This window comes from Schistocerca nitens, chromosome 2 (assembly GCF_023898315.1).
Source record: "Schistocerca nitens isolate TAMUIC-IGC-003100 chromosome 2, iqSchNite1.1, whole genome shotgun sequence".
NCBI classification, from domain to species: Eukaryota; Metazoa; Arthropoda; class Insecta; order Orthoptera; family Acrididae; genus Schistocerca; species Schistocerca nitens.
This window is the reverse complement of record NC_064615.1, coordinates 4151279-4168233: the sequence shown is the minus strand read 5'-3', so window position 1 is coordinate 4168233 and position 16955 is coordinate 4151279. Positions and strand designations below refer to the sequence as shown.

The window sequence follows — 16955 nt, the reverse complement described above, 5'->3', positions numbered from 1 at the left end:
AGATTGATTCAGTACGATCGTCGTATCACTCAGAGAAACTACAAGCACAATCACATTTCACAAGAATGTGTGGGTCACATATTACTTTGTTTGGCTATCTGAAGATCTGTGCTTGATGGGTAACCTGGATGCTGACTCCAGAAATGAAAGCGCACAGACTTTAAATTTGTCGGGAACTCCTGTGGAGTTATGAGAATGAAGGCGCACAGTGCTCATGTCAACAGAATCACCATAAACTGCTTTCATTCTCTGATGAATCTCCTTGGGGTGACACCTTCTGCTGTCAAGAATTCAATGACTGCACGTCGGTTAAATCGCATTGACTGACCGTCTGTGCAGGGTTCCATACTTTACACTGTAACAACACAACCGTTCAATGCTAAGGCTTCCCACCAACTGGAGCTGTAGAGAAGAGGCTATGGAAGAGACAGTACCTGCCACCACATACCAATGCTGCCAACTGTTTAAGAGTTACGACGGTCGAGGCATTACTTTTCAGTCAACCCTCGTATTGTCTGGTGGTGGCCGTTTGTTACTGATGGCAAATAGCGACTGCCCGTGTATTCACTGCAACAGCCAGTATGGTGTCCTTATCTAAAAAAAAAAAGAAGTTTGTGCAGTTGAGCTGTTTGCCGACTGATTGTGATTGACAGTTCAGAGTCCCCTACACAGAGCGAAGCTGTGGCCTATCTACATGGTTCCTCTGCTATGCTGCAGTTTGTCATCAGAAATTCTTTTGTGAAATGTAATTTTTCAGGTTTTAGTAATTTGTCTCAATGTAATACAAGGCTGCTTACTATTTGTATAGTTCATTTTTTGCTACCTTTTTTATTCATTTTGAGAGCTATGCCCATTATATCAGTAATGTGGTACATTTTGCTTTTTACTGGGTACCAACTAACCATAGAACGTAATTCTTTGAAAAATTTGTTACAAATTTGAGTTTTCATGATAGGCACAGAAGTTCATACACAGTTGCAGCTGGGGGGCAAAAACTCTCAAGTTGACATGCAAGCCACTGTGCCCATTTATGAATATAAAAATAGCAGCAATTACAGATAGTATTGAATTGCTTGTGAAAAGTTACTGCTATTACCTGGCTCAGATTCAAAAGAGGGTTCCTTATCTATGTTGTTGTACTGAAGAACTCTTTCAACCGATGTCATCTGGTTTACCACCTCAGTAGTTTGGCGAATGCCATACTGCAACATTCCAGTCAAGATGAGCGACTGAGAAATCGCAAGACCAACATATCCACCTAGAGTACCTGGAAAGAACATTGTCCAGTGGTCAACCTCCTGAAATTAATTCATTAGCTTTACAAAAATGAAAAGATAAAACAACAAAATAGGCAACACTGGGAAAATACAAAAGAAGCTAAACCATTTAACAATAAATTACCAGGATGCCACAATTTGCTCTAGTAACTTTCAAGTAATTTAGTTCAATTTCTACATGATTTACTTCAGTTTCTTTAGGTACTGTTTTTAAATAACTAACGAACTAACTAACTAAATACAGCCTGAAATACTGGCTGCTACACATACTAAAAATATCTTGCATCATTACATCACCATCGTTGCCAAAAACTCTTTCATAATGCCAAAAATGGGCTAGTTTGAGAACTTTTTCTGTTTAAGTGACATCATTTGTTCTCCACTCCTCTTTTCTTTCCTCTGCTAAACTTTCACCTGTGTCAGTTTTCACGCCTAACTGTGATATGCACTGTATACACATCTTGGAATTGTGCACCTCCAATGACCCTCTCAGCTTGGCCTCCACATGGCCTCTACTACTTGTGATATGCCCCATATAGACAGCTTACAGTTACAGAGCCTCAGTCACCCCCTCTCAGTTCGGCACTCCAAGCAGCAGTTTGTGTTGCTTGCACCTTAAGTGCTATTAACTACCAAATTACATTAAGTTTTTCTGTAGGTTATAACAGCACAGGTCTGCTTATCAATGTTATCTGCATTTAAAACAAGTTAGCAGTGACGATGATGGGTGATTTAGATTGGAGGGGGCAGACTTTTTGAAAAATGAACAATTCTGGTAACTGCTGCAGATTCAACTAATGAGTTTGTGTTTACAACAAATATATCATACTTTTAATATAAAGAAGTGTCTACAGTTGATCTTCAGGAACTTACTTGTATCCATTAAGAGGAAGCTTAAAATAACAGCAGACACAAATGAAGTACTGATAGCATCCAAAACAAATCCAAAAGCAGCATTTGATGCAATACTGATATACCATGCAGATGTATGGAGATCCTGCAACAAGTAAGCCAAGTTATTTCATCAATTTTGTGAATGTATCAATCATACTTTTTAGTAGAATCATACTTAATGTAAATACTATAAGACATTTAATACAGAAATCATATGCAAGATATATACAAAACAAGCTCCAATAATAATTTTGAATAAAGTAGGATCTATAAATCTTACTCCCTGAGATGATAATCGTTTGATCATACAAACAAGGCTTCCACAAAATGAAGTCTTGGCTGCTGGTAAATCTTTGGGTTGTATAGTTATCATCCATGAAACTTTTATGTTCTTAAGCGTTTCTTCCAGAGCTACACTGGACATGTTCAGAACTACTACTGGTTCTGCAAGTCCTGCCAAAAAGTTGGTACGACTCAGCGGAACCAGGAGCACCTCTGAAGATATCTAGTGTAGCTCTAGATGAAACATTACAAACATTAAAGTTTCATGGGCCGCAACAATACCAATCGTACCAACTGGAAGATTTACCAGCAGATAATTAACTTTTTATCAAGATGTAGTTGGGAAAAATATAAACCTGATTCGTTTGCTTCTGAAAATTTAGTATGTTTATTGAGGCCTGAGGAAAAGATGAGTAGTAATAGAGATGACAAATCAAGGATGAAAATTTGAACAGAAAAGCCTTACAAAAATCTGCACATAAAACCGTAAATATAAGATATACTGGAACACAACAAATTTAAATACCAGAATTGATTAATTCCTTTGGTCTATTCAAATCTCCAAGTGTTAAGTTCATTCAAGTGAATGCTTGTAGCTAATAGTATTGACTTTTTAGAGATTATGTTTCAGTCCGTAGAAACAGTAAACAATACCCTTACTGGATCATTCTGCCTGCCTCCTTTGACAGGAACAGGTAGATTTTCAATTTCAAATTTATGTCACAAATCAAGGTCCATGGTACCTTGGCAGTGTAAAAACTGTAAACTACTAAGCAAATTCAGTAAAAAGATTCAGTGATTTATATCACAAATTTTGTGGCAAACTGACTCACTCATCAAAACCTGTAAGATATTTCCCACTGACAAAGAATCATGAAATTTGGCCAGAAGGAAGATTTTATAGTTATACTGTAATTATATCCATTAAAAAAATTTATTTTTGCCATTAGAATATATTTTGCATTCATTATCCACCAAATGCATAATGGATGAACATTATTGCATCCAAACATAAAATGTAAGGTATAGTCATATTTTAGTAAGTAAATAAAAAACCATTGTATTAAATCTTTTTATATCTACCTATACTGTTGAGCCAAAACATCATGAACACCTGTTTAATAGCATGTTGTTCCACTTTTCAAATACAGTTCAACACAGGTTGAGCTTGGCATGGATTCTGCAACCTTCACGTGATTCCAGAAGTATGTGGCAACAGATGTCTATGCACTGGTCAAGCAATTCACACAAATTACAGGATGGTGGTTTACATGCATGCAGCTGATACCCGATATATGTTCCACTGGATACTAGGTAGGAACATTCGCTGGCGAACCTCAATGTGTGTTCACTACAATGTCCATCAAACCACAGTAGCATGATTCAGATCTTGCAACACAGGCATTTATCCTGCTGGAAGATGCCATTGCCATAGGGGGAGACTTCAAGCATGAATCAATGCAGGTGGTACACAATTATGTTCACGTAGTTCACTGCTGTCTCGATGTCTTCGACTACCACCACAGACCCCGTGGAAGCCCAACTCAGTGTACCCCACAGTGTAATTCTGCCCTCACCAGCCTGCATTAGTGGCATGGCACACGTTTCGTGCAGCCATTCGCACAGATGACAGCGTAACGACCCGACCGTTTACCTGGTGTAACGAGGAATATGATTCATTCGACGGGCGACACTTTTCTATTGATCCACGGTGAAAACTCACTGATGCTGTGCCCACTGCAATCGTAACCCACAATGTCATTGCATCACCATACGAATACGTAGGATGTGATGTGGAGCTCCACGTTCGACAATGGCCTTCGAGCCTTGTACTTCAAAACACTTTGGCCTGCAACAACGCTGTACTCCGTCATCAGACCTGCCACAGATCGCGGCCCATTCTTCATTAAACAGTGGGACATCCTCCAACCTCTACGTTTTGTGATGAGATGTGGTCATCCAATACCATATGTTCTACTCATTATTTCACCATCATTCATTATCTTCCATAGGTGCTCATGACAGTAGTATGCCAACAGACGACCAGCTTTGCCGTTTCAGAGATTCCCATTTCCAGCTGCAGGGCCACAGCAATGTGCCCTTTGTCAAAACTGCTTACATTAGTTAATTTCTGAATATGCTGGCTGTATCTCCACCATAATGACTGCTGATTAGTCTCTCTTCTACTTACATTCTTTCCTCATTGCACCACATGCTTGCAACACCACCAGAAGGCATTCATCCTCAAGGTTGGCATTGGTCGTAATGTTCTGGCTCATCAGTGTCTAAAATTGAAGTCCCCTGCTCACTTCTGTTTATTTATCTGGGCTATTCTGAGGAACTACTGTAGAGATTTTGATTATTTTAAGATGTTGGGTACAAAATATAATATCTTTTATGGAGGAACAAAGAAGAAATTATTATGAATCACTGGGACGAATTTGATTATTTAAACCAGTGGTTCCCAACAGGTGGTCTGCGGACCCCCAGGGGTCTGCGAGCTGTGCCAGAGGGGTCCACAAGATGCTATTAGAGTAAAAAATATTTAATATATTTCAATATAATAGAGGGAAACATTCCACGTGGGAAAAATATATCTAAAAACAAAGATGATGTGACTTACCGAACGAAAGCGCTGGCAGGTCGATAGACACACAAACACACACAAACACACACACAAAATTAAAGCTTTCGCAACAAACTGTTGCCTCATCATTTAAATATGTCTGGATGTGTGCGGATGGATGGATGGATGTGTGCGGATGGATGGATGGATGTGTGCGGATGGATGGATGGATGTGTGCGGATGGATGGATGGATGTGTGCGGATGGATGGATGGATGGATGTGTGCGGATGGATGGATGGATGGATGTGTGCGGATGGATGGATGGATGTGTGCGGATGGATGGATGGATGTGTGCGGATGGATGGATGTGTGCGGATGGATGGATGGATGTGTGCGGATGGATGTGTGCGTGTGCGTATATACCCGTCCTTTTTCCCCCCTAAGGTAAGTCTTTCCGCTCCTGGGATTGGAATGACTCCTTACCCTCTCCCTTAAAACCCACATCCTTTAGTCTTTCCCTCTCCTTCCCTCTTTCCTTATGCGGCAACAGTTTGTTGCGAAAGCTTGAATTTTGTGTGTGTGTTTGTGTTTGTTTGTGTGTGTGTCTATCGACCTGCCAGCGCTTTCGTTTGGTAAGTCACATCATCTTTGTTTTTAGATATATTAAATATATTTCGTATGATAACAGATTTTTTTGTTTTGGCCGCTTCCTGCACGAGTAGAGCTTTAGCGAACGTTAACTTCTGCGTCTAGAGTCTTCCTAGAGCCAACTGACACTAGCACACACTATTTTTTTAAGGAGTTTGTTATACTAAACACCCAGATTTGAAGACAAAGATTTTGAGCAATAATCAAAAATTTAACAATAACAATGATGGTTAAATTGAAAAGTTTTAAGCTCAATATTTTTTTTCAATAATGAATATGTCAATGTTTTTATCTAAGTACCAAAAACAGAAAAGTATAAAAAGACTCTTTAACTTTTCTTTTTTTAGGTACTTGATACTGCGATATGACAAGGTACCAATCATGCTCTATGAGGGGGTCCTCGAGAAAATTTTGTTGACAACTCCTGATTTAAGCAATTATAGTGAATTTGACAGCTGAGTAGGATTGATTGTTTCTGAAGGGTATGGGAATGAAAAGCAACTTAACTATGATGGCCACTAAAACCACCATGATGGTGGCATGCAACAAATTGGCTTGAAATGCGCTACATGCTTGGTTGTGCCTAAGATCAGCATTTCCATACAACCACAGAAAGTAGGCAGGAGTAGCCCCATCTATATTCTGCATATGAGGGAAGAATGTGCAGTGTTTTCTCATTCAGAAATCTAATTTGAATGCTGTTTGTAATAAGATTATATGACACTTCACTTAAGAAGAAAAGTTTACAAGCACATGCTGGAATTTGACACTAGCAGGATTGGAGCCTATTGAGACTAAATTTAATCATTCTGCAAGACTGCCACTTGTGCTGCTAAAGATCCCACAATTGTCATGCACATACGAAATTAGTAGGTTCATGAGGACTATATTCAATTCCATGCAGGACTTCAATGACCCCACGTGAGTAATGCCCAAAAAGGGCACACACAGTGCTCACTTGGCAGTGCAGGATTGCACAACCAAGTCAGGTAACTTGGGTATCAGTAATGAACTCATCAGCAACATTGGACAGAGTGGTGGCACCACATGGCCTTTTCAGACAAGCCTCAGCACAATGTTGTTGTTTTTTTTTGTTTTTTTTTTTTTTTTAAGGGCGCAAAACTTCTATGGTCATTAGCGCCCAGCCCGTGACTTAGGAAACAGTAAAAAACCGAAATTGAAAACCAGCAGCAATGGGAACAAAGTCATAAAATTGGAGAAACTAAAAGCAGAAGGAATGCTTAAAAATCCACTACAGAAAGGGGTTGGTTGTTCCCAAAAAAGGCTTCAAATGACTGACATTTCACTGTCACTAATAAACTGGAGAACGCGGTCGGCTGAGCGCGTGTCATCTGCTAAAATCGACGATAGATCAGGCGATAGCTGTAGACGGGAGCGTAACGGATTAAAATAGGGGCATTCAATTAAAAGGTGTCTTACCGTCCACAGCTGAGAGCAGTGGGGACAGAGTGGGGGAGGATCGCCGCTTAAAAGATGTCGATGGCTAAGAAGACAGTGCCCTATCCGGAGTCTAGCTAAAATTACCTCCTCACGACGACGCGTTCGGGAGGAAGAGGTCCAAGCGCAAGGAAGGGCTTTCACTTCCCGCAATTTATTATGGGGAAGTGTTGACCAATGCGCGTGCCATAAATGAGCAACTTTGCGACATAAAACGCTCCGTAGATCGGTGAAGGGAATCGACTGAATAGCTGGCCGCTATATCGGCCGCCTCATTCCCACAGATACCAGCGTGTCCCGGGAGCCAGAGGAACGCCACCGAGACGCCCCCCAGGTGGAGCAAGCGCAGACAGTCCTGAATCTGGTGGACCAGAGGGTGCACAGGGTAAAGAGCTTGGAGACTAATGAGAGAGCTGAGAGAATCTGAGCAGATTACGTACTGTATCCGCTGATGGCGGCGGATGTAGTGGACAGCCTGGAGAACAGCGTAAAGCTCCGCAGTATACACCGAACACTGGTCGGGAAGCCGAAATTGATTTGGGGAGTCGCCAACAATATAGGCACTCCCTACACCTAACGATGTTTTCGAGCCGTCGGTGTAAATAAATGTGGCGTCCGTCATTTGTGCACATAGAGCAGCAAATGCCCGACGATAAACAAGTGTAGGGGTACCATCCTTGGGAAATCGACAAAGGTCACGGAGCAGGCAGATCCGGGGACGGAGCCAAGGCGGTGCTGTACCCCAAGTTGTCAAGAAGGTTTTAGGAAAGCGGAAGGAAAGAGAATGGAGCAGTTGACGGAAGCAGACTCCTGGGGGTAGTAGGGAGGAGGAGCGGCCTGCATACCCTACATTAAAGGAGGCGTTGAAAAAAAGGTCATGGGCTGGATTAGCAGGCATGGAAGACAGATGGCTAGCGTAACGACTCAGAAGGACTGCTCGCCGATTGGACAGCGGAGGTTCAGCAGTCTCAGCATAAAGGCTTTCCACAGGGCTAGTGTAAAAAGCTCCAGACACTAAACGTAATCCACGGTGGTGGATAGAGTCGAGACGCCGAAGAATAGACGGCCGAGCAGAGGAGTAGACTATGCTTCCATAATCCAATTTCGAGCGCACTAAGGCGCGATAGAGGCGGAGAAGGACCACTCGGTCTGCTCCCCAGGAGGTACCATTCAGGACACGGAGGGTGTTAAGCGATCGCAGACAGCGAGCCGAAAGATAGGAAACGTGGGAGGACCAGCACAGTTTTCTGTCAAACATAAGACCCAAGAATTTAGCGACGTCTGAAAACGGAAGGTTGACAGGACCTAGATGTAAGGAGGGCGGAAGAAACTCCTTACGTCGCCAAAAATTAACACAAACGGTCTTACTGGGTGAGAAACGGAAGCCTGTTTCGATGCTCCAAGAGTGGAGGCGATCGAGACATCCTTGAAGACGTCGTTCAAGAAGGCTGGTCCGTTGAGAGCTGTAGTAGATCGCAAAATTGTCCACAAAGAGGGAGCCCGGGACATCAGGAAGGAGACAATCCATAATTGGATTTATGGCGATGGCAAACAGTACACACTCAGCACGGAGCCCTGGGGTACCCCGTTTTCTTGGGAGAAAGTACGGGAGAGAGTAGTGTTCTCCCGCACCCTAAATGTGCGCTCTGCCATAAATTCGCGAAGAAAAAGGGGCAGCCGGCCTCGAAAGCCCCAAGAGAACAGTGTGCGGAGGATGCCTGTCCTCCAACAGGTATCGTATGCTCTCTCCAGATCAAAAAATATTGCTACTTTTTGGCGTTTCCGGAGAAAATTGTTCATGATATAAGTGGAGAGAGCAACAAGATGGTCAACTGCAGAACGATGCTTTCGGAATCTGCATTGGGCTGGTGTTAAAAGACTGCGGGATTCCAGCCACCAAGCTAAACGGTAATTCACCATACGCTCCAAAACCTTACAGACACTACTCTTGAGAGAAATGGGGCGATAGCTAGAGGGGAGATGTTTGTCCTTTCCAGGTTTCGGAACGGGAACGACAATAGCTTCCCGCCATCGTCTGGGAAAGGTACTGTCGGTCCAAATTCGATTATAAAGGCGAAGGAGGTAACGCAGACTATGGGTTGATAAATGCAGCAACATTTGGACATGGATACCATCCGGTCCTGGGGCGGAGGAGCGAGAAGAAGAGAGGGCATGTTGGAGTTCCCGCATGGAGAAAACCGTATTGTAGCTTTCGTGATTTTGAGAGGAGAAAGCAAGAGGTCGCACTTCCGCTGCACGTTTCTTCGGGAGAAACGCTGGCGGGTAATTTGAAGAGCTCGAAATCTCGGCAAAGTGCTGACCCAACGAGTTAGAAATTGCGACGGGGTCCACTAAGGTATCATGTGCGACAGTGAGCCCAGAGACCGGGGAGAAATCAGCACAGTGTATAGCACCTTGCTGGATGTAAATCTGTATAGACACACTGAAGAACAATTTCCAGATTACAGTCATTGTAAATCTGGGCCAGCAACTGGCATCATGGTATGGGGTGTCACTGGATACACTGTTACCTCAGGTCTGCATAGCCATTAATTTGGACAGCAGCCATTACATTTCTGGCACGTTAAGGCTGCTGACTGTTGGCTTTCATTGATGTATGGGCATGGGTTGCCGAAAGACTGGCACATCACCACTGACTCACTAGCCACTACAACTGATACACACTGTGGTACAGTTGAAACAGCTCAGTTCAACTATGCCTTGATGGGTCAGAGGCATTGTCACCGCTGGAGGCAGCAGCTGTGTATACAAAATTTTGCACCCAACATATTTCCCAATCGTCTACGAATTCTGAAATTTATTCTTCCTGCAGTATTGCACACACTACATAAAATTTCATTATTTATCCTCCCAGGTGCTGTATTTTAATGGACAACACTATTGATGTGCCTAAAGAATACACAGTTTTCAAAAATTAGAAATGGGTGATAAGAATCTGCAAGAACAATAATTACACTCATCGCAAAGATTCATCTAAAGCCTTGGGGGTTCGACTACATCATGTGAGCGCAGTTAATGATCAGTTGTGCAAATCACAATTAACCTTGATAATTACTGCACAAACACCTCTGTCCAGGACAGTGAAACAACACCTACAGTGAACTTCCAAGAAAGAAAACATGTAACTCGAAACAGCATTTTCTCTAAGGATTTATTTTGTAAAATTAATTGTCTAAGGAGATTAAAGGATTCACCAAATAAACTAAATTAAAAAGATAGTTAAAAAGCAACTGTTAAACAATACAATCTGTACAATGAGGAATTAAGTAAAAGTAGGAATGCAGTAAAAAACTGGAATGACGAGTGTTTTTATTATTATTTACTCACTTTACGACACACTTATCAGGATTAAAAAAGCACACAGTATTGATTAATTACAGAGTCAGTTATCCTGGTTTACATTAGCTACATTGAGAGAGTAACTACATCACAGCATCCAAACAAATGCCTTCAATGGTTCAAGAGAACTTTAGCATCACCAAACATGCACTTATAAATTACTTATTGCCAACAAATGTGAAGCATGTTACATTTCTGCATGCAAAAGAACAGGGAAATCTTTCACCATTGCAGCTACTGCGTCGCCTTTGAGTGCAGTAAATGATACTGGCCTAACGAAAAGTTTGTTAGGCTTCTTGCCTGTACAGAGAAGGTCAATGAATTGCACTAGTGACCTTGTCACTTTACCACAGATACCAGATCATTGTGTACTCAGTGATAGAACCCTACAGGAGTGCAGAGTGCACACACAACTTAGGTATCTGGGCAAGTGGAGAGGGAAAAATAAACAGTAGAGTGTAAGAGTTAATTATTAGCACTTACATTATTTATGGCTTATTTTAAAGATGCCAATAATGGTCTTCTTCAGGCTAGCTTTCCGTGTAACACTCTCAAAATGAAATGGCCGTGGTGTATTATTTAACCTTTCTTGTGTCATATTCGTTGATTATCTATATGAATATTCTTTTCTTACTAATTTTTCCAAAGATTTCCTTCTCAGCAGTTCTGTCTGCAATTTTTGCTTAAACAAGTTTGCAGCAGTACTTTTAAATGTAAAGGAAGAATGTTAATAAACCTACAGTGAAAATTCAGACAGGCTTAGATGCAATTACTGGGTCAGCTCTTTCACTGTATCAAACATTTCTATTTTAAGTCATTTGAATGTGTTCAAGTTACACCGTCCGGGTTATCTGGATACTTCCCACCAACACCAACCTATCCGAACTCCGGAGATGAGAACTTACTCTTCAATATATCCTCTCTTCCAGTTACCCACCAGGCCTCAATCTCCGCTAATTTCAAGTTGCCGCCACTCATACCTCACCTGTCATTCAACATCATATTTGCCTCTTCACTTCCGCCTCGACTGACATCTCTGCCCAAACTCTTTGTCTTTAAATATGTCTGCTTGTGTCTGTATATGTCTGTGCGCGTGCGCGCGCGAGAATGTATACCTGTCCCTTTTTCCCCCTAAGGTAAGTCTTTCCGCTCCCGGGATTGGAATGACTCCTTACCCTCTCCCTTAAAACCCACATCCTTTCGTCTTTCCCTCTCCTTCCCCTCTTTCCTGATGAGGCAACAGTTTGTTGCGAAAGCTTGAATTTTGTGTGTGTGTTTGTGTGTCTATTGACCTGCCAGCACTTTCGTTCGGTAAGTCACATCATCTTTGTTTTTAGATATATTTTCCCCACGTGGAATGTTTCCCTCTATTATATTGTTTAAGTATATAATCACGTCACAATGTAAACTGCAACCAATTACAGAACCGAATTAGAGAATTACATTCCAGAGCATCAGCATCCTAAATTAATTATACTTTTGTTTCACATAACATGACCTTAAATAAATCTTAACAAAAAATTGTAAATAAAGAATACCTGAAGGCTGTCAAACTCTTTCATGACCATTTCTTGTGCTGCTGATGACCTTATTGTTGTAAGGCCATTGAGAGAGGCTGATACATATGAAAACACTGGGCTTCGAGCTGAAAGCACCAAAATACTTTTAATAATGCAACAATATAATTGTCAAATCTAATATTAGTTAGCAACAGCTGACTATGTGTAGCTGCAAATGTTTCAGTGGATACAAAACAGTATTACTCCAACACACTGCCAAGTTTACTCTGTTCCCAAGTGTACCAAACAAAAATGAAATCTACCAAGAAAATATAGTAAAGTGGCATTAATGGAGAAAGAAAAATGAAACATTAAATACAAAGTGTTACTGTACATCTACTTTAATCTCTCCCATCACAACTGACTGAAATGCATGTGCTTTTTGATATTCAAATTCCATCATATTCACATTTCAGATTTTTTTCTGCAGCATTTTTGGAGCAGCAAAGTTAATCTTTATTTGATATTTTATTATTAATAGTATATGTTCCAACAATTTGTTCCAGTAATTCATCAAAATTTAATATTTTCTAAATGTTTCAGGAACTAAGATTATTCAAGAAGAGCCATACTGGAATTTAATTCTCAACATTAACAAGTACCAGTGTTGCATGTGTAATTTGTGTCAGTAAACCAATAAATTTTTGTTATAGTGGCCAGAAATACTCTGTTTTGCAAATGAGCTTTCTGAAACTGTGTTACTAGACTTAAGCAGGCCTCTGGCTTTCCCAAAATTTCTTGACAACTTACCATATTCAGCAATGCAGTACAATTTGCATAAATTAAAGTTAGGACATGATCTTATGTCTCTAACATATTAGCAAACCCCTAATATCACAGAGAAAGACTTTAATTACACATCAATAATCGAGGGGTCTTAAAGTTACAGTTGTTGCCCGCTTTTTTCTGGATTACCATTTCAAACATTTGTTTTGAATTCATTTTCTGCCGAGTTAAGCTTTTGAAAGCTTAATTAACATTTGTCTTCAACCTTAGCAAAAATCAGTATTTACTTTTTTGTTACAGGTACTTTAAATAAATGGTGATGTACTTACTGACTCCTTCCAGTCGTTTGATGTCTTGTGCTGTCTCAAGATACACACAGCGTATTTTGTAAAACAATGGACCAAGGATAATGATTACAATTATGAAGTAATAATTCACAATCACAACCATTATTAGTATCCCTGTCATGACAAGGAATATCTGAAAAATTGAAACTTTTATTAATAAATATTATAATACATTCTGGTTCAAATGGCTCTGAGCACTATGGGACTCAACATCTGAGGTCATCAGTCCCCTAGAACTTAGAACTACTTACACCTAACTAACCTAAGGACATCACACACATCCATGTCCGAGGCAGAATTCGAACCTGCGACCGTAGCGGTCGCGCGGTTCCAGACTGAAGCGCCCAGAACCGCTTGGCCACACTGGCTGGCAATACATTCTGAAGAGAATTTATTGTGTGTGTCAAATCTATTGTGAAATTATGGAAGAACTGACTTTGCACTAATAAAACGTCTCTGATGGCATACATTAATAGTTTTTAATTCTTCTTCACTTCCTTCTCTGCTTTCCTCTATGAAACCCTCCACCAGAAATAATAATTATCTATCTATGTAACAAACCTCAGAAGCTGCAGAACTATTCTCAAAACTGATTATGGCCCCCTGATTCCGAGTTGAATGGAAGGCAGGAACCAGATAATTCAAATGTTCTGTGTAGAGATGGGTCGTTCGCAAACTAACGGGTCCAAATGAATGGTACATTGAAATGAACAGAATGAGCAAAGAATGAATTCTAAGGAACAGTCTTTCACAATTCACTTCAGCTAAGGCTTTCTACTTATAATTCCCAACGGCAGGTCAGACCCGTTCCTATCTGTCTCGGTCAGACGGACTTTTACTCCTTCGCATGGCCACTCATCGCAGTTCCACTGTCCATTCTAGATCTGTTTCAAACTTGTTTTGAACTCTGAACTTCTGGTTCTTTTCGTATTCAATTCAGCGTCCATGACTGGTAATTAAAACTTATTTTATAATAAAGTAAATTACATAAGAATTATGTTGTATGTAATACATACATCTTTTTGGGTGACAAAACTGCATATCAACTTACTTCACTATTTCAATAAAAAGCAGAAGGAATACTTGTAAAAAGGCAAAATTTATTTGTTATTAGAAGTCGGCACAGCGCACATGAATAGCCATTTTCCGTCTTTTTGGATCCAAGGTATAAGAACGTGTTCATTGTTATGGAAGGCAGACCAACTTACAAATGAATGAAGCCCATGCGCCGAAACCCTCCGAGAGAAACCAAAGCTGCATGCAACATTGACTGAGTAACACTCAGCATCATGGATGGACATAGATTTTTAGCTAGATTTTTCTGCCAGCCAACACTGCAATTCCCTGTGACAGGTAGAAGGGCCACACCAGAGTGCGTTAGAGTTGTTCGTGTTTAGTGTTACTAAGAGGCCTGGTAAGGTATGTAATGGGCACGAGTAATGGCAGATGAGTCATCACTGAAGGACACAGATTCCACGTACTTGCACGAGATGGTGTTATCAGCACCTGAGAGTTTGAAAGAGGCCTCGTGGGTTTCCGTTTGGCCAGCTGGTCGAATTGTGAAATATCCAGATTTTTGGTGTATACAGATGTGACATTAGTACAACATTGGGCTGGATGGGAATGAACACCACACGGGAGGACAGATGTACTGTGCACCAAGCACACTATACTGCCTTAACCTCTGCACCTGCCATCTGACACAAAGTTACGGATTCCCTGAAACATTCTGTATCATCCTGCACCTTTAAATGCTTACCACCCCTTGTGTAGACTGTCAAACACAACAACACAAATGGTGTGTTTGCAATGGTGCCACAATCAGTATCCATGCAGCCGTAATGAATCTTGGCTCTGCACTACCTCAAATGACCATTGTCCAGGAGTATTGTGCAACCTGGAAAGAGGTCCTATTTTCCCAATGTTTTGGAGAGGAACAGCAGTGTTACTTCTGGCGTAATGTAGTGAAGTATCATTGGGTACGACTTTAGGTCATTCAGGACAATGGTAAGTCATGGACATCCAGAGTTGTCATGTGTTACCTCTAATGAGACAGTATCATGGCACCAGTTTTCAACAGAATAATGGTAATCCACGAATGGCACGTATCTATTGACCATCTGCAAGATGTTGAGGTACTTCTGTGGCATGCAAGATCCCCAGATCTGCCACCAATAGAACAAGTGTGGGACTAAATCCCAGTGACAGCATCCAGGATATCAAGGACTAGCTACAATAACTGTGGGCCAGCTTGCCTCAGAGGAAAAACCGATAGCCTTATGGCACACTTGTTAACCAAAAAAGTGCATGTGTCAAGGACATGGGGGTGAGTGGGGGGCAAGGTAATCTGTACCAAGAAGTGAACTCATACTTTGAAGTCTGTGTAATTTTTACTTGATTTTGTGGTCACTAATATGATATCACATACCCTCTCCACCTGTGAAGTTTCATTCCATTTCCTCTACAACATCTGGGATACTTCAGTTTCTTCGTCAGCAGTGATTATTGAAGCTTTCTAAACAATCAAAAAAATCCTGTTCATATGCGAAGGCTATCAGTGACACCAAGGATGGAGTCCAGGCATGGTTGGGACAGGAACTACTACTAAGGATAGAGAAGCAACAGCCAAACTGCTAAACTCTGTATTGAAACATTCCTTTACAAAGGAAAACCCAGGAGTATGCCCTGATTTAATTCTCCCACCAGTGCATTGACTAGTAATGAAAATAATAGTGTCACTGTCATTAAGCAGCAGCTGAAATTTTTAACGTTCAACAAAACTACAGGGAGGGCGAGTTCAAGGAGAGGGGAGAGGAATGGCTATAGTGGTTGGGGGGTTATATTCTAGGTTTGGCCGTTTCAATTCTGCCCCTGTAGAAGGCAGGCACTGCTAATTGTTCCTCAGCTTCCTCATGCAGCTGCTGTATGCTATCCACCAGGAGGCCCATCAGATATTCTGTGTGCGTGCGCTAGCTACATGGACAACCCTGCCTTCGTGCACTCTGGCAGTGCAGAACTGTCGCACAGGCTCCAACCCAGTCGACTGCCCCTTGCATCAGCGTTGTCCACCTCTTCCATAAATTACTCCATGCATATGCTGGAATGGTTCCCACAATACAGCCACAGGTCCTATCCTTGTTGAACTACATTTGCAAAATACATTCCTTTTGTTGCCTAAATAGCCGTCTGCTCACCTCTGCCCACTGGTACCTTGCTGACTGCTGGTGGGTATGCGAGCTGGAACAGCCTACTATAGCTCATCATCTAGTTTGAAGTAAGCCATGTACCCCCAAAATTCTGCACACCACACCTACAACAGATTTTCGTTGACCCCCCCCTCCTCCTCCTCCTCCTCCTCCCCCCCCCCCCCCCAATCTCTGGAACATTTTTGTCAGCTCACATGCTCCTTCTGCACCCATCTCCCTACCCTATGGCTCCTATCCCTCTGACTGTCCCCACTGCAAGACTTGCCCTATGTACCCTCCTACCACCACCTATTCCAGCCCTGTAACTGGCAAAACATACTATCAAAGGGAGAGCCACCTGTGGAATGACATGTTGTATACCAGCTGTTATGTAAACACTGTTTGGCCTTTTATATTGGCAGGACTACCACCAAATTATCGGATGAATGGGCACAGGCAGAGGGTGTACACTGATGACAGACAATGTCCTGTAGCAGATCACACTCTGCAACTGACAATTGTGACCTCAGCACCTGTTTCACCACACACACCATCTGGATTCTCGCCCCCCAGACAACAGTTTCTCAGAACTCTGCAGGTGGGTACTAGTAATACACCGTGTCCTTTGTTCTCACCACCCACCTAGTAAGAA

At 41.7% G+C, this 16955-nt stretch overlaps 1 protein-coding gene across 2 annotated transcripts in view; it reads right to left on the bottom strand.

Moving 5' to 3' along the window:
* LOC126235666 (ATP-binding cassette subfamily C member 4-like) overlaps positions 1–16955 on the bottom strand; it is a 297379-nt gene that overhangs the window by 41379 nt on the left and 239045 nt on the right. For both annotated transcript variants that reach the window (XR_007544798.1, XM_049944389.1), the window contains exons 16-19: positions 13101–13251; positions 12025–12131; positions 2151–2274; positions 1097–1267 (exon numbers count right to left, since the gene is read on the bottom strand). Coding sequence is in view for 1 of the 2 variants with exons in the window: in XM_049944389.1 (XP_049800346.1) it covers positions 1097–1267; positions 2151–2274; positions 12025–12131; positions 13101–13251 (553 nt within the window). In the remaining variant the exon portion in view is untranslated. The remainder of the gene's footprint in view (positions 1–1096; positions 1268–2150; positions 2275–12024; positions 12132–13100; positions 13252–16955) is intronic.